General features: G+C 42.9%; 1 protein-coding gene across 2 annotated transcripts; it reads left to right on the top strand.

The window, feature by feature from the left end:
* Window positions 1-129: 129 nt before the first annotated feature.
* LOC119177280 (uncharacterized) lies at window positions 130-23002 on the top strand. 2 transcript variants are annotated; one of them, XM_037428726.2, is made up of 8 exons: window positions 130-7527; window positions 8082-8179; window positions 8381-8563; window positions 11815-11899; window positions 17522-17671; window positions 17756-17968; window positions 21205-21379; window positions 22821-23002. In XM_037428726.2, the coding sequence occupies exons 1-8, from the start codon at window positions 7384-7386 to the stop codon at window positions 23000-23002; spliced, it is 1230 nt and encodes a 409-aa protein (XP_037284623.2). In that variant the 5' UTR covers window positions 130-7383. The 2 variants fall into 2 exon arrangements, with proteins under 2 accessions (XP_037284623.2, XP_075741859.1); XM_075885744.1 differs by having other exon boundaries at window positions 17522-17968.
* The last annotated feature ends 528 nt before the right edge of the window (window positions 23003-23530 follow it).

Consider the following 23530-nt stretch of genomic DNA (forward strand, 5'->3'; position numbering starts at 1 on the left):
GTTGTTCTCTTTCTCACGACGCACGTACGTAGATGTGGCAGAAGTCTTTGTCATTACATTTAAGAATGTGCGCCGTCGTCTGAATTGTCAGAGAGTGAAGATAAAGCCCGGAAGTTCAGTTCCTTTCCCTTAATTTTTGCTAATTTAACCTATTCCGGTCTATTTCGTGGCCAGTTGCTTCTGCGTGTTCGGCCAGCACGTTCGACGAAACCTTCGTTCTTGCATCATACATGTGCCGCTCCAGTCTGCTAAAGCTGCTTTTCTCGCCAAGGTAACTTCTACCACAGTCTGCGCCACCCCCACTCCCCTCTCCTCCCCGGGTGTCTGCCCCATGTGTGTACTCAAGCACACAGGTTTCTGTCTGCCAGTGGTGTAGCCATGGAGTGGCACACCAAGTCTGTGCCCCCCCCCCCCCACCTCTTCCCCTGAAATTTTTCCATGGCAAAAAGCGCACGAAATAACAGACAACCACATCTGCCTCCCCCCCCCCACCTCCCAACTCTATCAAGGTGGTGCCCCCTCCAGAAAAAGTTTCTGTCTATGCCCCTGCCGTCCGCGACTTCAGCTCACATGGTTCTTTGAGTCTGCAAAATGGGCTCACGGCCACTTCTCAATGTTGTTTTGATCTACAGGCGGAAACGTGGCCAGCTTCGAAAACTGATTCATCTTCTAATAGCTACCGTGAAATGTCACACAGCTTATGAATGAAGTTGGAAAGAAACTGGACACTGGCATTTTTACCGAAACATGAAATTGCCATTTAGATCACGGTACAAAAGATGTACCTCGCAGAATGTCCTTTCAAGGGCACAAAATAATACAACTGGCGCGCAGTCTGTTCGCTGCGCTTATCAAACCCGGTCGGGATTGCTTTTTCTTTTTTTATCACGATTTACCTCTTCGTAGAAGCTGTGGAACTGGCAATCATTCATTGTTTTCACTCATGTGTGGCTCAATGGGGATCAAATGCGCACCGTCTAACAACCGTACAAAATTTTCACAATAAATATTAGGATCGTGCCGCAGAGAAACTTCTCCTCGTGTGAAATTTTACCTGCATATTTACAACTCTGAATGAGGCATGCATGTGCATGTGACTCGCACGTTTGCCCGATATCATAACAGAAAGGTTGCGGCTGTAATAATCCTGTGCTGCTTCCCACAAAGCGGGGAATCCATTTGCGCTGAGCTTCGTAAGGATATGTGTGCTAAGCAAAAATGAAAATTTGCGCATGCTTGTCGTGTCAACCGCGGTACGTCTTTAGATGCAAACCTACAACGAATGAAAAAGTGTAATTGCGCACACTTCTTTCAGCAAAAATAACTCTTTGTCACAAGCACGCGTGAATACCCATTTGATGCTTCAATTCGACATGGAATGAGTCTCTACCTTTTACAAAAACAGAGAGCTCGGCCAGACGACGCCGGCAGTGAGGCATTATGAGAAGTGTAAAACTTTTCCAGAGCAGTTATTTAGCACTTTGCACAGTCAGTAAAGAAGCTACGGCAGCATTTCTATGATTTCGTTGAGTGAAGTACGACAAGAATAACAAAAAAAAAGAGACGCAAAAGGGGCTACGGGCTGCGCGCGAGAAGGCTGGCGGAGCAATCCAACCACGTACATCATAGGAATGCATCTGCATGGTGGCGCCATGGTATATCCTTGCTCCCAATACTGTACAACAAAAATGATTTCTTCCCGATATTCGTCTTTAAACATAGGACTCTATTTTCATACATTCCCTTATGAGTTTAAGAAAAAAAATCTAGAAATGAATCACTCCACTGAATAGTTCATACAATACTGTCAAACAATGCACAAGTTGTCTACCAAGTTTCCCACTTGGGGACCAGTTCACCTGTCCCATAGAGGTCCAGCAGGTATGGCTCATATCTCTCACTAGCTTCTTGAAGTTCCTGCTCATCTGCTCTTCGAACGCAATAGCAAAACCTGTGCCTGTCGAAGCACTCAACCACCAGTGTTCTCGTGAGTGTGTAGAGCACTCCTCTCGCCACAAGTAGTCGCTCAATCTCATAGAACTGTGGTCCCTCCTCTGTTCTCCGAACTAAAACACTCCCAGCATGGTACGTGCGTCGGTCGACCATTGCATTTTGTACTTCATGCACTGTCTTCGACAAAACTTCTTTGGCACATGTTGGCAGTGTGCTCCATTTAACAGGCCTGCTTCCTGAGGCTTCTAGTTCCTGGTATAGCTCAAAGTTTTTCAGATGACAGCTCTGTTTCATCTGGTGCCTTTCGGCCAGAGTATGTGTCAAGTTTCTGTAGTTCTTGATAGTTGCAGCCATTTTTTTGAAGCTTTGGTGTTTAGCCTCAAATCTCATCGACCAAAAGTTCTTGAGTGGGCCAAGCTCACGCACAAATCGAGCATAGTGAACCATATAATGCAGCTTGGGGATGAGTGCTCCAGGGCCATACCTGGCTGAAAAATCAACCAAGAAGCTTTGCACAAGCACGTCCAAGTATGCAAGGCGGGCCGATGAGATTTCAGCTGCAAAAATTATATCAATGATCTCGCGAAACTTCAACAGGAGCTCCCAATCTTCATTGCCTTCTGGGATCCTCGTTCCAAGGATGAGTGGTAAAAATCTCATCAAACACCATTTGCTGGATGCCGTTCCTGCCAATACAGCATTACTGTTCAGAAACGACATATTGATTGCAGGAGGCTTGTTTTTTGTGTCGTTCTTCCCGTACTTGAATGCCCACACCAAATCCAGATCCTGCTTGGATAGCAACCTACTAGATAAGAGCGATCTTAAAACTTGCCGAAGCACGGATTCTGCACCACCTTCCAATATGTCATGCATTAGGTCTGGAGGCAACTGCCGAGTCACATCAAAATAGGGAAGCTGGAGCAGGGGAGAGGCCTCATTGACACCATACAGACGTCTGTTGGCTGTGTTCACAGCTACAGCTGCAAGGTGCAATTCATGCCTACCTAATGTGCGTGCTTGACACATGTCTTCATGCGTTTTTTGTGCTAGCTGCTTTGAGGATATCATGCAGAATCGACAAACTCGCCCATTGCTGAAACAGCAGGAAAACCCGCCAAGGCGGTTCAGGGACAGATTGTCACCACAAAATGCAAGCACAATAACTCTGGCATTAACTTCACGCCCTTGCACACTTAATACGAGGCCCTCCTTGTGCATTGCCTTCAGGTCATCCAGCAGTGGCTGTAGTATAGGGCCTAGACCATGAGTCTTCACATATGCGTAGCGCACAAGCATGACCAGATAAATATTGTCAATCTGTGACCTATACCTGGCATGAATGTTCACCAAACTACAGTACACTGCCAGGATCTTGTGCTTTCCTCGTTTAGCTCCGAGGGGATTTACAACTTCTATTTCATCTGTGTAAAATAGAAGAATAATTGTGTGTGTGCTGCCCTCGGGAATGATAGATTGCATGTGTTCCTTGAACACCAGGCCATCTGTGTGATCTCTGTACACAGAGGTTTCATGCCTCTCAATATTTACAGGTGATTTTAAATGGGCTGCAATGTCCGGGAGCTGGCAAAGTACAGTGAGAAGCTTTGGCAATGGGACGTAATGATAGTTTGCATCCTCACCGACATAATGCTCTTCAGCTGGTACAAAAGGGAAATTTTCCTTCACATAATTGTCTCGTTTCCATTTACTCTCAATCCCATTGAACAGGTCAGGCAGAAATGAACAGCCAAGAAGATTTTGCAATTCAGGACCCATCACTGATGTCTCCATTGCATTCATAAATTCATTACCATAAGCCTTAAGCACAAGCTCGAACACCTCCTTCAGTTGGGCAAATATCTTCACAGCTGCAGCATGTGGCAAGCTGTGTTTTGTAGTGATGGAAAAAAAGAAATCCCATATGGTGGATTTAACTTTTTCCAGAAAGCGCTGAAAGTGGTCACGTGGAGCTGCAGTCTGCTGTGATTGCAAATTCCTCACAGGAGTTTTCCTATGCGAATAACCGCCGCGAAAGATTGGCAGTTCGGCGCCGTTCATTTCAGCACTGTGCATATCCGCACTGTCCATTTCGTGCCGAAGCTGTTCGCTTGACGGCAGTTCAGTGCTCCGTCGATCCCTTGGGCGCTCGAGCGACCGCTGATGGCAATTGCTGCCATTTTCTTCAAGCACGGCTGAGTGGTGACGATACAGGTGTGATCTGTAGGAGGAGAAGTTCGTGTACGTGTTGGCGCAGCCTTCGATGCCGCATATCACGCTGAAGTTCGGCTCTCCGCTGTGCTCTAACCCTATGTGCGTTATCACTCTTACCAGCTGGTAAGAGAAAAACGGGCATCTCGGACAGTACTTTGCATTCATAGTTCTAACCACAAATCACCAGAACATTGCTCGCTGGAAAGCCACACGTCCTAGGTGTTCGTAAGATTAGCAGGCGAGAACGTGAATAAGTTCATCATAGTAGACATCCGGCACATGGAAAATACGAGTCAGGAGAAACACGCCACTGAAAGCAGAATAAAGAAGCTGTCTTTTTGCTGCAGCACGGATGAAGGAACCAAACGAACGCTGTAGTCGTCGTGAACAACGCCTGGACACACGCGGGCAGTGAACACGGGTAAGGATGGGTAAGGTGGCTCAGTGTTGCCACGACACATTTAAAAAAAAAAAAAAAGTGGCTAGAACACAGAACACCTATACACTGCTAGAATATGTCTTCGAAAAATGAGTAGATCTCTTTATTCCGCTATTTGCTCTCGCTTTAGGAATGCCAAATTCAGCGCCTATAAAGGTCATTTTTATAAAACTGCACTTTTTAACAAATAGTAAAGGAAATGTCCCCGACATGAGCCGTACGTGAGCAGGATATATAAACAAGGGATACCTACAGCCTTGTACTCGCATGCAGCCGGCCAGCAACTGTTTTGGGGTTGGGAGGGGGGTGAGGCAAGCGTTACGAGTAGCTGTGGACACATATCGTAGGCAGACCAGGAATGTCCATTACACTGGCGTCTACTTCTCATTACACTGAGTAATTTATGTTATTACATTCCGAGAGTACGTCAGCACTTATAGATCGCAGACGTCAGCATTATTGAAACGAAGTGCACCTCACGGTGCGATGATGCGGATATCATACGTACGTAACGCTAATGTAATGTTTCTTGCATTGCTATAAAAACAGAGTGAACACTGGAACCACAATTGACGTTAACGCGACATGGCGCCTGTAACATAGACGTACCCTAGGAGTACACAAATAATGTTTATTGAATTTTTATGAAATTAGATAACTAGCACTACAACCACACAGAACTGATGTTGCCCCAGCACTACACCTGCATCGTGTCTTTTTCCAGAGCATTTTCAAGACATGGCGTACGTGGCTCTGTGACAGGGTACAATTCCTGCTGGGACCCTGACATTTACTTTTTATATTCATCGGGTAAACGCTGTCGATGTCAGTTTACGATGTCTGTCCTTGCCGTATCCGGGGTAGATATAAACTATCACCTGTGGCGCGCACAAGTTTGACCACGTACGTACGGGACAGCATTTTCACGCTCTCATGTTCTCTCTTATCCTTTCATACCAATTTTGCTCCATACCAAGTTAAACAGGCGTTACTACGTTATTGTGCACCGCGTAAAATACCGTGTTATTGCGCTTGTGTCCGTCTAGTCATTGACTCCAAGTGTTCGTCATAAGCGGTGCGCAATAACGTAACAACTAGTAAATAGCTACCAACTCGCCCAAGCAAGTACATCCTTAAACAGCTTGGGGCCGCGAGAACATTCAGACGTACGATCGATCGATAGATAGAAACGTTTTGAAGTGCCTGCAGTTGGCAAAGAAATGTTTCGCATTTAGGAAGATGAGCTCCATTAAGCTTTCGTGAACGAAATTGGAAGACAGGTGTCGTGAAGAAGAATAGTGTGCCGAATAATGTGAAGAAGAATAATGCACCACATGCGCAGTTCAGTTTCAGATGCGGCTACACCAAACAACACACTAAAAGCACTTGTGTTGATCCTCGTGTTATGTTTATTCGGCTTAGCACTGACTGCTGCATGTTAAATCTGTGATGTGGTGGAAGTCATATATGTGTCATGTGCGCAAGGTCAAAATCACAGGCCATAGCAAATAGCGTCCATTGGATAATGTCGTCCTGTATCTTTGCAAATAACAGCTTTAATAACCAGTTAGAAAGCATATAGGTCTTCCTAGCTGAAGTTCCTGATCTCTCTGTGGACTCAGGTGCAATATTTTAGGCTTCAGAGCCAGCGGCTAGCTGAAGCTTTCAGAGAGGACAAGGAGCTAGGCAGCGATAAGATAAATATCTCGATCAGCAAGACCAGACTGCTCAAATCACTACAGTGATAGAGCGTGCCTTGCTTTGTCGCCGAGGAGAAATTGGCTCATACAACATGCTACTCGATGGGGTTAGTGGCACGCATTTCTTTTATTCCAGAGACGATACTTGCCCGAGAGCCAGATTTGTTGTTTGTGGTTCCGTGGATTTTGGGTGTGGTGTGCGTTCATATCGCTGTCTCATTACTTCCCGATATTTGCTCATAACATAGAGCAGCTTCCTGTAATAATTACTGTATGAAGGTGTATGACTCGTCAATCAAAAGTAGCGCTTAGCTTGAGAATTTTACCATGAAAGAAATTTCTTGTTTGACTGGTAGTAACACATTAATGTCTTAATTAATACTTAGTAAAAAAAGTGGAAGTTCCTTTCATTTTTGTAAAAAAAAAAGACCGAACAGCAGTACACTGAATCGGCGGAAATTTCAAAAAATCAGTAGATCTATTAGTGAATTGTGGCCCCTAGAATATACTGCCAGGGACCATAATTCAATCAGCAGTCGTATTAGCACTACTGCTACGGCTTCTGATTTGTATTTAATACTGTGGTACAGCGTGCCCATGATCATGCCAAATTCAATGTGTGCAGGCGCCATAGCAAAACGCGTTACGAGAAGGTTGGTCAAATAGCACGGTTGTCAAATAGTAACACTTCAAGGCACCTTAGACAGCATTATGGTTGGAACGGTTGGAATAAGAAACTGTCTGTTTATTTTTAAACTAAAACATACTTTAAAAAAATTATGGCCGTGTGACGTCGCTGTCACTGTAAAGTACCAGACCTTAACTTCACTATTTAAAGGAAAAAAAAAAGATAACTCTAGTTTGTGGTTCACTAAGTATTCCGGCTAGGTGGCGTCAGCCACCGCCCGATCTAAAGGGTACAGCCATATCAATCCATCCATCCATCGGCCGCCGCTGCGCCATCAACATCAACTGCAACGAGGAGGCACGTGCGTAGCGGGGCCATGAATTTTTGAGCGAGTGCATGTGCCGCGGCTGGCTTAAAAACGATTCTTTGTCTTGCGCCGCTGTCGCCCCATGCAATCGAAGTGCCTCGTTACATACGGCGACAGAAATGTCGCCGTCGCTTTCGACGAGCCGTGGACGGGGCGGGATTTAATTGAACACTTGAAAGGGTTGGACATGTTCTCAGAAGTTGACGCCTCTGCCATAGGCTTGACGGTGAGTCCTTCCTTTCTATATATTTCTACAGTCGTCGTGCTGCAGTGGTTGCCACAGCGTTTGTCATCGATTACTGTAGCTTTGTGTTGCATCTTTTTGCTTCGTCCATTCTATAGAAAAACCCGACAGCGCTAAGTTACATGTTATTGCTAAATTTCGCCCAATTTAAGCCTCGATGACAATCATTGCTGCACCGAATTTACCCCTCACTTCTTTAATCGTAGAAAACGTGGAAGGTATTTTTGTTGAGTAGGGAATCCTACTTCGAGATCGCGCTAGGTGTCGATTCCAGTAGTGTTCGGCATCTAGCGAGGCTGCACGTGTATGTGTAGCCGACGCTGGCAGTAGTCAAATTTATTTAGTGTGTTTATTAAATACAGTTAAATGTTGCGCTTTTCACTTGCTGTGGCGGGAATTCGGGACATGTAAATAGCACGAATGCTTGTGGCAACAGCAGGTCTTTGTTGGCCAACATTGCAACCATGACACTTCCAAATTTTTTATCCGTGTGTTATGTAGTGCCCTTCTGAGTTCTGGCATTCTTATTTTTCCAGCGTTTCGACGAAGACTTCGACGTTTTTGTCGACATTACAGAAGTGGACGTGATCGAAAATAAATCGAGAATAAAAGTCCGACTGACCAGCCAAGTCCGGTGAGTAGTTTTGCATCTTTAGCAATACACTTACAAGCTGCTTGTTGCACACTGCTTTGAGAAAAACGGTGGCTAAAGTTTTCATTTAAAACAGACCTCTCAATTGGATAAGCCTCTTAGCTTGGTAGTTGTAACAAAAAAAGGGTGAGGTGGTTTTTCATAACAGCTTGACAAAATGCAGTTTCTGTGTTGCTATTACAGGATAGCAGATGTTCTGGAAGAGTCTGCACAGCCGTCACAGCCAGCACGGACCGGTGCATACTGCCTCCCAGATGTACCACCAGACATTGCCTGGATGGTAAAATGCCACCAGCCAGGGCAGTACTTCGTAGGTCGCTCTCGAGTACTACAGTGGCTTCACCATGACTTGTACTTATACGACATGTGAGTAATATTTACGTAGATACTGTGCAATATCCTGTTTGAAAGTGCTTTGAAACTTTTCTTCACATTCATCTTTTACCCGCTCTCGTGGGTTAAAAAAAAAGGGGGGGGGGACATCCATGGTGAATAAACAAAAAAAATTGCAGAAAAAGCACTCAAATGCTAGAAAAAATATCTGACATGTCATAGTGCCATCTGTGCAGCTGAAGGAAGCTTCAATGAAGCATGACCCCTTGGTGACAAACCATGGAGTAGTCACAATGCCCACTTGTTTCCTCCCGTGATTAAATATATATTGTTTTTGTTTACATCATTGTGGTCACTATCTTCAAGGTACCAGCTGGTTGGAATGCTGCATAAAGTCTCGCTCAAATGCAAGGAGTAGAAAACAGTGGCATCAAAGTAGTGCCAGTGCCCCCTCCATATCTGTACTGACATTCTTTAATGAGCTAAAAGATCATGGTTTCAGCCTGCTTGTGGTAGCCAGCACAGAAAACTGTGATGACTCTTGAAAACTTTGTATAAGACCCAACAACAGGTATACGAACAATATAGATGCTTCTATGATGCCTTTCAATGCCTGTTGCATTGTTGGTACAGTCGACTCTTGTTAATACGAAGTTCCCGAGAACCGCAAAAAACTTCGAATTAAACGAACTTCCAATTAGGCAGAAATCACAAAAACATGGCATCTTTATTAGGTTCAAAGCCGGCAGTTCTTTACGAAAAGTAGTCGGTCATCTTCGTCTGCTTCTGTTTGCCGAATCTAGCAGTGGAAAGCAGGTTTTGGAAGGCGTAGATGTGCCCAAGTGCTTCTTTAGCGTTGTTCTCCCAAGTGAAAAACCGCTGCGCGAGAGCGAGGCCCGCAGCTACATCGGCAGCCTTCGGTTGTGGCTTGCTTTCAATGTCATCTTCGTCGTCGCTTTGATGAACGCTTTCGTGGGGCCGAACAATCTGCACAATCTCGCTGTCCGTCAGTGCACCGCACGTTTTGACTGTGCTGTCCACGGCGACATAATCTTCAAAGCAGGGGTCACCGAGGACGACGTCAAAGCTGCTGTCACCGAGAGCGGCGTCAACAATGCTGTCGTCAAGCTCGCTTCGCATTTCCACCGGCGGACAAGAAGCCTCTCCCGAAGAATTTGCCACGAAACCACAGGCCCTGAAGCAGTTGGCGATGGTCTCATTCTTCACGCAGCCCCACGCTCGCGCTAGCATGTGGATGGCACTAATTAAACTCGCCTCGTATTGCGAGGACTTATCCATGCACAGAATCATGCGCTCGATGAGATGCTTCCTGTACAGGACATTCACATTTTTGATTATGCCCTGGTCCATGGGCTGCAACACAGATGTCATGTTTGCGGGCAAGTACGCAAGATGGATGGCACTCAAGGCTGGTACGTCCATGTGGGCACTGCATTGGTCGACAAGGAACAACACCTTGCAGTTCGATGATGCGAACTTCCGATCCAGTTTCCTTATCCAGTCCCTGAAAATGTCGGACGTCATCCACGTCTTTCTGTTAGAAGCATAGTCGACAGGAAGGGTCCTGACGCCTTTAAAGCACCTAGGCTTAGCGGCCTTCCCGATCACAAGAAGGCGACATCGTTCAGTGCCAGTCATGTTTGCGGCAATCATAACAGACACCCTTTCCTTACTACGTTTATCGCCAGCACAGTCGTCGTCTTTAAACGTCAGTCTTGTCTGGTAGCAACCGATAAAAAAGCACAGTCTCGTCTGCGATAAAGATGTCTTCCGGCTGATACTCCTCAAGGTACCCGCGAAGATTCTCTGCTTTCCATGCTGCAAATGTTTCCTGGTCGACTGACGCCTTCTCTCCACACACGCTCTTGAAAATCGGGTCATGGCGCTGTTTGAAGCGCGTCAGTCATCCGTCCGATGCAGCGAAGTCGTTGATGTCCAACATTAACGCAAGAGATGAGGCTTTCGCTGGAATGACCTCACCACTGAGAGGAAGTTTGTTGTTGCGTGCCTCTCTGATCCAAATCAGCAGCGCCTTCTCCAAATCCGGGTAGGCGCCGGTGCGCATTCGCTTCCGTGACATTTTAAACTTGTAATTTGCAAAAGCATCCATTATTGATTGCTTGTTTTTTATAAAATTCGAGAGCATGTTAGGCTTAATGCCGTACTTCCGTGCAATGTCTTGCTTGGCAAGGCCTCCCTGCTCTACTTCTTTCAGGACTTCTTTCATCGCCAGATCAAGTGTTCGGTACGAGCCGCGTTTTGCCATTATTCAACGTCGTGGCCAGCCGAACACGAGGAAATAACTTGCGACGCGCAGCTGACACAGTCAACGAAACACAAGCAGAGACGAGAGAACAAGACTGACAGTGAAAGGGATAGCTCGACGTTCGACACGCCGGTGCTGACTGAACAATCTTGCCGCTTCATGCACTGTGGCCCTGCGCACAACGACGATGTCCACAACAGTGCGCTGCGGACAGCTACGATGGTGACGACAGCAGTGCGGTAGTTGTTCTGGCACTTGAAAAATTGCGCATTTTATTGAAACTAACGGTTGCCTCGAGGCTCTAGATTAAAAAATAACTTCTATTTAACCAATCTTGTGGGCTTTCAACTTCGAATTATTGAGCATTTTTTTCTATGGTGTTGCATACAAAACTGACGGGAACACCTCTTGACTTCTAATTAACCGAAAATTCCAATTAAGCGACTTCGAATTATCGGGAGTCAACTGTACATACACTGGATTTCTACTTATCTGAAAATGCCCCGCCATGGTGGTCTAGTGGCTAAGGTACTCGGCTGCTGACCCGCAGGTCGCAGGATGGAATTCCGGCTGCGGCGGCTGCATTTTCGATGGAAGCGAAAATGCAGGAGGCTCGTGTACTCAGATTTCGGTGCACGTTAAGAACCCCAGGTGGTCGAAATTTCGGGAACCCTTTACTACAGCGTATCTCATAATCATATGGTGATTTTGGGACGTTAAACGTCAGATATCAATCAATTACTTATCCAAAAATGCCTTTCTGATGTTTTGTTCTAGCCATACTTTCTGCAGTTATTACCCACAAAGAAACTTGGCTAAAGGCAACCTATTTTCTAGAAATGCAATGCCATTGCAATTGTAACTGTTGCGATTTTTATTCTTTGCATATCAAAGGGGCTCTTGCCCTCATACTCTTCTTTATCGATCTCTCGATAAAGCTTTGGTCTGCTAGTGAGTAACTTACATTCTTGCTTTTGTAAATATTTTTTCCTGCTAGGTACCCTGGGAAATTGTACACAGAGGCAGCACGGGCTTTGATCACCAGATTTCCTAACTTGGCTGATGTAGCGGGGACTGGCTATGTGAGTTCACATATTATTGCAGAATTGATTGCACTGAAAAGCTTGTCTAATAAATGCCTGCTTTTAAGGACCAACAGTGAAGCGAAATCAGTCATTGACAATAAAAAGATAGCTTCTGCAAGAATTTCAGAATTGAACATGGCTCCTCCTGTTCTATAAGCCATTATTCTAAATTGGGACAGGCAGTTACACATGATTAGCCGATGCAACATTCAATAGTGAAATGCTGCTCGCCCTCAAGGTCCCTGTGTGATGATAAATCTGCAGGCTTAACTTTGCTTCTGATTGGAATCATTGCATTTTCATTAAAAAAGTAAAAATTAAAAAATAGCAACGGCACTTTATTACATGAATACGTATTCATGATGTGAGGAAAGGTAATGTTAGAAAGCTGCACTGCCTTCACACCATCAAGTGAGTCTACCAAGAAGTCAGAATCCACTACGTTTTCGGTCATTAAATACCTCCATGAAACTAAGGGAGAGCTTCATATGTGACGATGCATTATCACTAAGAGCATTGTTCGCAGTCCAAAAATGCTTGTGCGCTGCAAGACAGCATGTAAAGTGCATGTGCTGCACCATTCTTTTTTTCTAGTTAGCTGAGTCGTGGTGCAGCAGGTGATGTTGAACATGTGTTGTGAGCCTGCAGGTCATTCCGTTTACAAAGGGAACAACCAAGCAGTGTCATTCGGTTTAGTGAGTAATGAGGAGCAGTGTAAGGAACGCCAACATGCCAAACAACATGGCTGTGGTGATTTCGCTTAGGTGTTGTGAGCTTTGTCTTGTTTTTCTTCCATCTTAATCTTTAAAAGGTGGTGTCCCTTCAACAAAAAAGTTGAGGTGCATGGAACAGCTTAGTTTTCCTCTTTTGGTCGCTAAATGAAGGTGCTCTATAGCAGCTATCTTGCATCAGTGCTTCGTTTTTGATCTCCTGATATGGTGCCGTTCATGTCTTCACAGAAGAGAGAACACCTGCTATAGGGAAAAAAGTCCCGCAATATGCTAAAACAATAATTTGTGCTTGCTTATGGGTGATGGGGTGCAACAGCCCATATGTGTGCCTGTGGCACCACAAGGGCTTAGTGTGTATGCACTGTGTTTTTCAGTGAGCACTAAAAAGTAGAACATATTCAAACTGTGCTCACCGCACCACAGTGGCTGCTTTTCATTTAGTGGTGAAGTGCAGAAAGAAAAAAGGAACATCCCAGTACTAAGAACAACTTCTTGCTGGGCGAGTTGGTGCATGTCTGTGGTTTGTAATGTTGCACATACAATCGAACAAACACAGGAAGTAAAAAAGCGTAAACGGAAAGAGCGCAAACTATCAACTGGCTTTATTCCTTTGGTTGCTGTAAATATATGCACATTTAGCACATGTCCCAAAAAAATTTGAAAGAAGGTTTGTTTACATAGACGTATGTATATGTAAGGCATATCGACATGAGGCGTGTATTGGCCCATAATCGCAATGGCAACGTATTGCTGCGTCTCTTGCAGCACACATAGAGGAACTCTGAGTGCTGAAGAGAAAAAGGTAAGCCGTAAACTTTGCCCCTTGTTTTTTTTTTTTTTTTCCCCAAGCTGATGGTTTTTTTAGCATGAGCTCCGGCTACTGCTCTCGAAAATACGTGTTTGCATTCTCCTTTCTATGCAAGTAAGACGTGCAATAGCATTTGTATTCGTGTTCCCATAAATTGTTGCATGCCAAAGCAAGGCAGTTTTTGCAATGTTTCCGCTAGCAGCTGTTTACCAAGTTAAGGCGACTCATACACTTATGCAGAAGCCACCTTCATGCAACGAACTTTATCACAGCTAATTGTGTGTGCCTACGTTTCATTGCATGTGCTGAGCACATCGCATGCTTGAAAAATGTACGCAGTCATGCGCAAGTCATCCCACTAACCGATGGCATGCACTTGCTTCTAATTGAGCATGTGCCGTTACCCAAACATAATAAACAAAACACATCAACGAAATATAGGCACACGCAATTAGCTGTGATGAAGTTAATTGCATAAAGGTGACTTCAGCGTGTAACATAAGCTTCTCCGTCACTTGGTAAATGGTTGCTAGCGAGAACATTACAAAAACTGCCTTACCTTGGCACGCAACAATTTTCGGGAACACGAATGCAAATGCTATGGCTCGTCTTACTTGCATAGAAAGGAGAATGCAAACACGTATTTTCGAGAGCAGTAGCCGGAGCTCATGCTAAAAAAACCATCAGCTTGGGGAAAAAAAAAAAAAAAACAAGGGGCAAAGTTTACGGCTTACCTTTTTCTCTTCAGCACTCAGAGTTCCTCTATGTGTGCTGCAAGAGACGCAGCAATACGTTGCCATTGCGATTATGGGCCAATACACGCCTCTCGTCGATACGTCTACGTAAACACACGTGAGCCTGTGTGTACTGCGCCATGTGGAGCCTCTAACATAGCTGCTATGCACACAACGGCGGACAGATGGCAGCGATTTTGCATAAGGCCTATACTCGCACATAGTACTTCAAAGCACCAGCATTTGCACGCCAGCTCAATATTTATTGATCAGAGGTGTGAGCTATCGAAAAGTCAACAGGCAGTGGGGATTCCTAGAAATTTTCGATAAAAATATTTCACGTGAGTCATCTCTTTCAATAAAAATATTCTCACCGAGTTGCGATCGCTAATATTTCATATTTCAAGGAACGAGATCGAAAGGTGTCAAGTAAGGCACAGAGCACACGAGATATTAGTGGTAAACAGCATTGACACAAAGTTCAAGGAAGTCAATTGCATGCAAATGGACTCACTGGCTCACTGAGACTGATAAACAGCGCTAGTCTGAGTTTTGGTGTCTCTGAGTCCGAGCGAGTCCCAAGGGCAAAATATATTTCATGAGTGAGCGTATGTGAGCTCTTCATCTTTGCCGACCTATGTGTGTGCCATTTCACATGCTAGATGGTGTTAGTTGCATCCGGCGGCTTGTCGTTCTCTTAGCTCTTTCAAACTGAAGGTGCAACTAGCTGACAATAAGCACACTACTTATGTGTTGTGAACTGCAGCAATCAATGGACTGTGGTATGAATAATTGGCCACCAGAAAGCTATTGCAAAAAAAAAAATAACTGCACTTCAAAATTGTTGTCACAGCCCTTTTAAGGGACGTGGCAATGAAAATTATCTTTATTTATGAGGCCAAAGGGATGAAATTCGGCATGCAGATGTCATTTGTTGTGCTGATATCATAACTGGAATCGGTTTTGAGCTATCTAATGTACCTCTTGAGTTACAACACTTGATAGACTCTCATTGTCATCCCAATATTAATTAGCTAATTAGACATAAGCTTGTCAAAATTTTTGCATAAGGATATTCACAAGGCTTCATTTTGTGCCATAATGCTATTGGTTTATTTTTAATATTTAAATAAGCACACAAATTTTTTTAATGTCCCAGACATATTGTCTTACCAACAACTTTTATAAAAAGCCAATTAGAAAAGTCCGTATGATGTGTACACAAATATGGACAGCTTTACCGCACTCACCCATGTTTGAGAATCTAAGTGCAAAAAACGGAATGGCTATAGCTTAATTTGTTGTGAAATGGCATAGGGATGACTGACAGCAACTGCTCAAAAAATTGAAAGCTGAGAAAATGGAGCCCAAAGATTTTGGAGCTAGAAGTTGATAGAATGGAACTCTGAAGGAAACTGGCTTTATTTTTCATTGGAGAAATGCATCTTTGTGGCTATCTAGAGCTCCAATTTGTCCTCTTTATGATGCCAATATGGTGGCACTGTGCCAAGGGAGAGCTTCAAATTTGCATCTTGCTATGCCCAATTTTCACATAGCTTTTTTTGACGACATCCCACTAGTGAAATGCTTGTTTCTCAACTTTTACTGCTTATTTGGGTCTAAAATCACACTATGATGTGACACATGGTCTCAGGATTGCAGAAAAGAATAATTGAAAAACTGAACATTTTGACCAAATTACGATTCCCATTGCCACGTCTCCCCTTAAATATGCTCTAACACAATAATCATGTTCTGGCATAAGCTATTTGAAAATATTTTGTGCACTAGAATCCGATTTCAGAGCAGACATAGTGTTGGAAGTTATAATTATGCGCCTAAAATACCCCCGAGACCAAATTTTGAAACTCAGGTGCATGTGTGCGATAGTCCTGCATGCGTGAGCACTTCTTAGTGATTATTAGCGAGAAATGTTGCCGTTAAAATATTTTAATTTAATTTCAAAGTAAGCAAGAGTGCGCATCTGAGTTTGCATCAACTCGCAACATCACCACTAATATGACAGAGACAGAGCTCCATGTGATGTTTCGAAAGAAAAGCGAGTATTGTCAACATCACAAGATGTCATGCAGTGCCCGCGTGCACAATACACCAACTGAAATCTGGCAAGGACTATTTTTTGTCACCTCCCCACGCTGTCTTGTCACGCTGCTCTCAATGTGGTAGTTGTTGCTTCGGCCAGGATTGCTCTTTTTATTTTTCTGGGGGGAAGGGGGCACATATTTAGCACTGGCATCGTTTCATTGTTTATCACACATGGGGCCCAGTTTTTATAACTGAGAACAACACCATGGCTTAAATGCACATTATCTCGCACTCTCTCTTTCTCGGACACTGGTTGCTTGTTGGTATTTAGGGGAGCATTTTGAACTGACATAAAATTGTTCTAATTCAGTGATGCTAGCATTATTTATACAATGCATTTGAGCATTAATGATTCAATTTTGGGATGTCCAGACACAAAGCTACAAACTGCAGAAATGAAGGAAAGAAGTGTAAACTTAAGGGCTCATTTTTTTTGTAAACAGATTATTCCAAGAACTAACAGACAACAACGCCAAGGAAAGTATAGGGAATGCTATCAGAAGTAACTGTAATGTAAATGTTAATAAAAGTGAACGAAAAAATAACTTGCCACCGGCACGGATCGAAGAGTGTTCCACACTCATTGTAGTGGCAATGGGCAACACTGACTGACCCTCCCACGTTTAAATACACATATAGTATACCCATAAGGTGGATGGGGGGATGACCACCACTGTGGCTCAGTGGTAGAGCATCGGACGCATTATTCAAAGGCCTTTGGGCCGGTACCTGCCAGTGGCAAGGTATCTTTTCGTCCACTTTTCTTTTGTCACATTTACATTACAATTACTTTTAATACCATCATCTATACTTTTCTTGGCATCATCACCATCTATTCTCATTATTAATCACTTAAACTGCAGTAATGAAGTTACAAGCAGAACATTCAGTGTAGTTTCCCTTTAAGCTCAATAAGTACCCTTGTGGGGTCAGAAAAAATAAAAACAAAAGCAGAACAGAAGTGCCGGGGAGGTAAATTTCTTTTTTCATATTTTCTGTTATAAGTTATTGATTAGAGCAATGTTTATTTTCAAAAGAAAAGGGATGAATCAATAACAACTTTCCGAAATACTTTTATTATGTGATCTCACTCAACCAAACTGTGATGACAGCTGCTGCAGTGGCACTCATTCCTTGTACTTGTTGCCAGTCATACTTTTGTGTGTGAGGCGATCCATGATCACATGATTGCAGTTACCTATTTAAATAACATATTTAGTAACTCTCTCGTGCTTTACAGGATTCATGGCGAGAAGCTCTAAGATTTAAAGCCAAATATGAAAGGAAGAAAATGAAGGCATTAACAAAGGAGAACACAGAAAGAATTCCGCGGAAGAAGAAGCCTACAGAGGACGAGTGCACTGCTCCTCGGCGCACTGAGAGGCCTAGTGTACGTATTTCAAATTTTGCACAGCCCTGCAGACATCAGGTTTGTCTTTGCCATCTGGCCAACAAAATTTATCTGTGCTTTCAGGCAGCTGTCTTGGCTGACGCAGAAGATGCCGAGACCATTGCTGGTCACGTTTTGGCAATGACGAAAGAAGTTGCAAAGGCCAGGCCCGACATGGCCTATATTGAGGACTGTATGAGCAGAACTTTGCCAAGCAGAAGGGAGTGGGTGTCCCAAGACAGCCCATCTGTTGATGACATCATTAAGAAGTACCCTGCTCTTTTAATCGGCTCCATCGTAAGTTTTTCAGTGTGCATTCATGAATCGAAAGTGGCTAAAAAGTGCCCAGGGAAATAGCATGCTCTGCTGTTTCGGCCACATCCATCCATTCTTGAGATGTTTGTTTTGCAATTATTTGTTGTACAGTTGTTCTAAGTATTTTATTAGTTCATCAAGCTTTTCAAAATTTTTATTCTGCAGTTTATTTGATATAAACTATTGAAATGTTATTTACTGACTGTTTGAATTGTTCACTTTATGCTAACATGATGCATATGTACAATGGCTTGAACAAGAATGCAGTAAAACCCTAATGTACATTTTTGATTAAAGTGTAAAAAGTACACCTAAGATGTGAAAAAACAGGAAAAATGAAAATAATTTAGCATTGCTGAGCTGTATGGTTTATTTCATTGCTTACACTTATTGCTTTTACTGTTGCGTGGTTCTGTCCAACACACAACCCGAGAGTCTGCTTGTTTAGGGAATATCAGGGAAGCTCGAAACACAGAAATCGCTTGTTGTGACGTCAAGATGGGGCAGAAAGGGGATACAACATCCTTTCTACTACTGATAGCATGAAGCGAGTGAAAGCAGTGTTTGAGTAATATTTCAGTTCATCAAAGAAGCAATGGAGAGTGCCTCTGAACTTGACGCAATATAGAAGTCGCACAAAGAGAATATAAAAGACGAAGCAACAACTGCAAACCTTTGGCAGATAGCAGAGCAACTCTTGGATTTGTAATCTAGAGTTGCCAGTTCTGCTTATAACAGGAGGATTCGGGCTTCTTTTTCTGCCGATTTGTTTGGAGAATTTTTCAGTCGCCTGTCGCGTTTTAGTTTGGGGTAATTTGCATTTCCAGCAAATATAGTTATTTTAGTTGTCACGTTCCAGAATCCACATTTGTCATTTACTAATAACATTTTTGTTGACTGAAACGTGAATGCATAGGCGTTTACAGGGTTCCCCATAAAGGGGGCCAAAGGTTCGTTGCAGTGGCCCTCAACCCTACTAAGTCTACGTATGGGGAAGATTTTTTGCTCCCCCTTCCCTTAGGTGACTAGGTGAGCTAGGCTGGCCCCTGTGACCCGCTTTCCATGTGCAGGCCTATGGTTATGTGTTCAAACATATGTTGAGGGAAACTCAAGTAAACGTCAAATATATGTCGGGGGAAAATTATAAATAACGTTCATCATGCCATGGCAACATAATGGAAACCATGCTAAGAAGTATCTATGTGCTTTTGTTGATAGTCTTGTATATTGATTCAAGAAATCGTGGAATCACTAGGATTATGCCAAATAGGCCAATTTAGTGCTTCAGCACTAATTTGTGAATGCAAGATGAACTTACTGGTACATTAGTGACAGTAAAAGGGTCAAATAAAACTTGCAACATTGCCTGGTGCATTTACTCATGACAATCAGTCAGTTGTTCGAGTGCCTGGTGTAATACCGTAGAAAGTCTAGTGCTACGGCAGCCAAAGTGATCACTACTTCACGATACCTTTGCGAGATTGTCGCCTTATTTGCCAATGTTTGGTAGCTACAACATATCACTGTTGGCATTGTTTTGTGTCATTGTGGTTTGTAGGAGATGGCCGAATGCCCTGCAATAGTGACTTTGAAAGCAGTTGTCTAAAAAAATGGCTCCTGTGCCAGCTCATCTTAAAGCTATTCTCTAGTACATGCATTGCCACACTCAGCCACAATCTAGTTGACAAATGGAAATTCAAATTAAACTGTGGAAGGTTAGAGTGGCATCATCCACAGAAACATGGTAAATTTATGCTATTTTATTGGCATTATGTGATTCATTTTGAGGCTGTAAAAGAACAACTAAAGTGCATGCAGCACACCCATTCAGGGGAAAGCGAATGTGTGCCAAAATTGGCAAGGTGCATGCTTTGATAATTTATGTTAATTTGGCTTGCTGTACAGAGCAGCATAAAGTATTTTTGAAGGTTTTGCAGTAAGTCTGCAGTTGTCCTTGCTTATATTAAAATTTTATAGTATACTTGTTTTATGACACAACTGGTGGTGCGTCACTGATGTACATCCCTTTGTCTCTGCACTTTTGGCTATAGTCACTCATATTACATCATAGCGACAAGCTACTAACATCTAGATTTTCAATAGCTATATTGACCAAGCGGCAGGAATGAGTAATCTGTTTGCTAAACAGCTTATTTCGTCACTTGCTGCTTCAATGCATCGAATTCCTTGGCAGGACTTACGAAGATTATGTCCTGCTATGTACTTTACTTGTGAAACTGGCAGATAGTAACCTCCGCATTTTATTTCAAAATTGCCCTTTTGTGCTTGGTAGGAGTAGGTCGAACCTTTTTATAAAAGACACTGATTTAAAATAGAAATTGGTATAAGAGACAGCAGTGTGTCTACATTGAAATAGGTGTTGATAAGAAAATGCATAAGTGATACCCATGCTTATAAGAAACACCGCATAAAAAGACAAGAGTTGCTCCTCAGTACAAATTTCTTATAAAGGGGTTCAACTGTATTTGAAAGTGGCTTTGTTTGCCTTTTTGAAAAATTAACAAAAAGCTGGTATTAAGAAGACCGGCAGAAAGAAAGAAAATTTAGACAGTAACAAGGTTAGTTGAGCACACTAATAACAAATGTCTGGTATGTTCCAAGGAACCATAAATATACTCAGCTCAAATGCATTCGCTAGCAGTTTATCTCACATCCATAGCACCATGGTGCTGTGGATGGCACTGCAAATCCAAAACTTAGAAAGTATGTCCCATTTCAGAAAACTGTTGCAAGGTATGAAAATGATGCTTCAAAGCCTTTTTCATAACCTGGTGCACAGTCTCATTTCCTAATATTTTTTAACTGCACACGTATCTGAGCACTTCTGCAACTCCTTAAAAGGGAAAGATATTATGCATTTGTAGCACGAAGCTCAACCGAAATCCTCGTGTATCTTTTAGGATGAAAGCTTTGTTCTGTCCATGGAAATGTTGAGGAATCCATGAAAGTTTTTTTGTAGCTTGGTGCTACAAATGTGTGGTTGTCCATTTTTGTTTTTGTAACAGTAACCGTCTTGCCACATTGCAAGAGCCCATAAAACTGATTAACATCATCTTCAGCATTTTTATTCATATTACTGTAATCGTGAACCTGACTACACGTTTTGCAGTGCTGTGACCTTGTGCAATGTTGTACCGCAGATGCAAGTAAGTCTATAGGGTTTACCGTCATTAAAATGCCTTATGAAAATTTTATAGGTGCAGCTGGAATTCAGGTTGCTTACCAAAGTGCCCATAATGGAGAAACTGGAAGAATTCTTGGGGCCTGCTTCAGGAAAAATAGTAAAAATAGCCAGACAGAAACGTCACATGCAAAAGTTTCTGGAAGACCTCGATGCTGTTCTTGTCGATGCCTCTGAAGATGCATCCGAGGGTAATTTCAAACATTTCTACGCTAACATTACCACCTTTCTTTGTATCTAGCTTCCAGTAGCGCCATTCTTCCGATTTTACGTCAAGCAAATTGGGTGCTGTAAAATTGAATGTATTAGGCAAGATTTGTTTGCACAGTTCTACATTGGTTGACTCAGAGCATGCGTTCGATTAGTCTATCACTATATGCACTTGTTTTGAAAATGCAATGTCACACTCCTAGAAACTGGCATTAAGTGCCAACGACGTGATTACAGGTAGCTATTACAGAGATAAATTTATTTCAAGAGCTCATGTACAGAAGCAATAAAAATTGCTTAAATATCTCAGCTGCTGAAGATCTTAAACTGCCTCTATTTGTGCAATACATTCACCACTGCTTGAACTTCTCAGCTAAAGCTAGGTTGAAATACAGTTCATTCTGTGCTCAAACCAATAAAATAAAATTTAAGAAAATAAGTTTTGTTCAATGATGGAACCAAAACTGAAGCACAGATGAGCACAAGCAAAAGACCAGAATGTTGGAAACAAAGATTACAGAAGAGGCAAAGTTCTGTATTTGTTGTGTGCCATGTGCGTTTAATTGCAAGCACAGCCTGCACGCCCACACAACGAAGTTGGTTGGTGGTCGATATAATGATGCTCACTTATTCTTGACGAAGTAGGGCAGTGACGCTCTTCCGTGTTTTAGTATCGCGGCTGAATGTGGGTGAATTTCATTTCTTCTCAAATATTACTAGAGGTCGGTTTTTGAAAATTTCTAAACTGCAATGGGATTTTTGCATGAATGAATTCAATACTCCCATTTCACAAAATGCCTACCTCCACTAATAAAAAAAGGTAATTTAACATTCTTACATACAGTTCAAAGTGATTTCTTTAGTCTTTTTAAAGGGGTCGTAGCAGGCAAGATGGGTGCCACTGTGTTTTCCAATACTTTTCTTGAGTTTTCAATTTATTTCTGTGCATTCTACATTTGGCAATGGCAAGGATTAAAATTCGTGCCAAAATTTTTTTCACATCTGAAAGCACGAAGATGTAAACTGCATCTTCTAAAGGTACGATAAAAATTTTGTTATATTATGTCTTGCAGTGCTATCCCCAATGGGAATTAGGTTCTGCTGCTTAAACACCATAGCAATACACAAACTAGTTGTGTAGTAATGTAGATGTAAGTAAGCACGTCTACTCCTTCTCACTTCACATTAGGTATCCAGCTGGTCTGTGGTGCACGTGACTGTGAATTTCGCTTGGCTGGGTGACCCTGCATACTTCCTAAGTTTGAGTGTAGTTACCATGACTACCCCATAAAAGATAGTCAGTCATGTACACCATTACAGCCTCTATGTTTCTAGTGAGTTGCTAAAATGGCAGTTTGAATCCAGCTTGTAGCTTTTGCATTTAAGTACTTTTTGAAACAGTGCAACTCACGGTTTTTTCAGAGGTGATGCTCACTGCTGCTATTTGTGTCCTTCCGGCAATGGTGAAGGAAAGAATGGATGCTTTCATCTGCAAATTTGTGAGTATAATTCATAGTTTGTATATTACTTTCCCTGTGAACTGCAGTTGTGAAGTTGCCATCTGTGATAAATGTTTGCTATATCTTTTGCAAGTGAATTGTTGAAAAGCCTTTCAACCAGCCATGTCCAAGACGACTTTCACGTACCATTTATGCATAGGTTACCCAGTACAGTAGAAGCCCGCCATAATGTAGCCCGCTCGGAGGCTACATCACTGTCAGCCACTCTTTGCATTGTTTTTATAGGATTCAATGAATCGGTATCTCCACTGTTTGAAATGCCATGAACTGGCACTCCAAGCTGACCAGAGTGGGCACGTTGATTTTTTATGCAGCCCGAACTGGCTTAAGGATGCATTCAGTGATGTGATGTTGTGTATCGCGAGCCATGATATGGTTTTTATTCGTGTCACCATAAGCATAGATCTTAGAACCTGTGTAATGCTATGTAAGCACGGCATCTGTGCCACCGTCGTCATCCCCAGCCTATTTTTGTGTCTTCTGCAGAATGAAGACCGCTCTAAAATTATCTCCAATTTACCCTTTCTTGAGCAAGCCGATTCAGTTTCATCCCTGTGAGCTCCCTAATTCTGTCGCTCTAGGTGATTCCCTGCCTTCTCGGCTTTTCCTCTT

This window comes from Rhipicephalus microplus, unplaced genomic scaffold, assembly GCF_043290135.1.
Source record: "Rhipicephalus microplus isolate Deutch F79 unplaced genomic scaffold, USDA_Rmic scaffold_283, whole genome shotgun sequence".
NCBI lineage: Eukaryota > Metazoa > Arthropoda > Arachnida > Ixodida > Ixodidae > Rhipicephalus > Rhipicephalus microplus.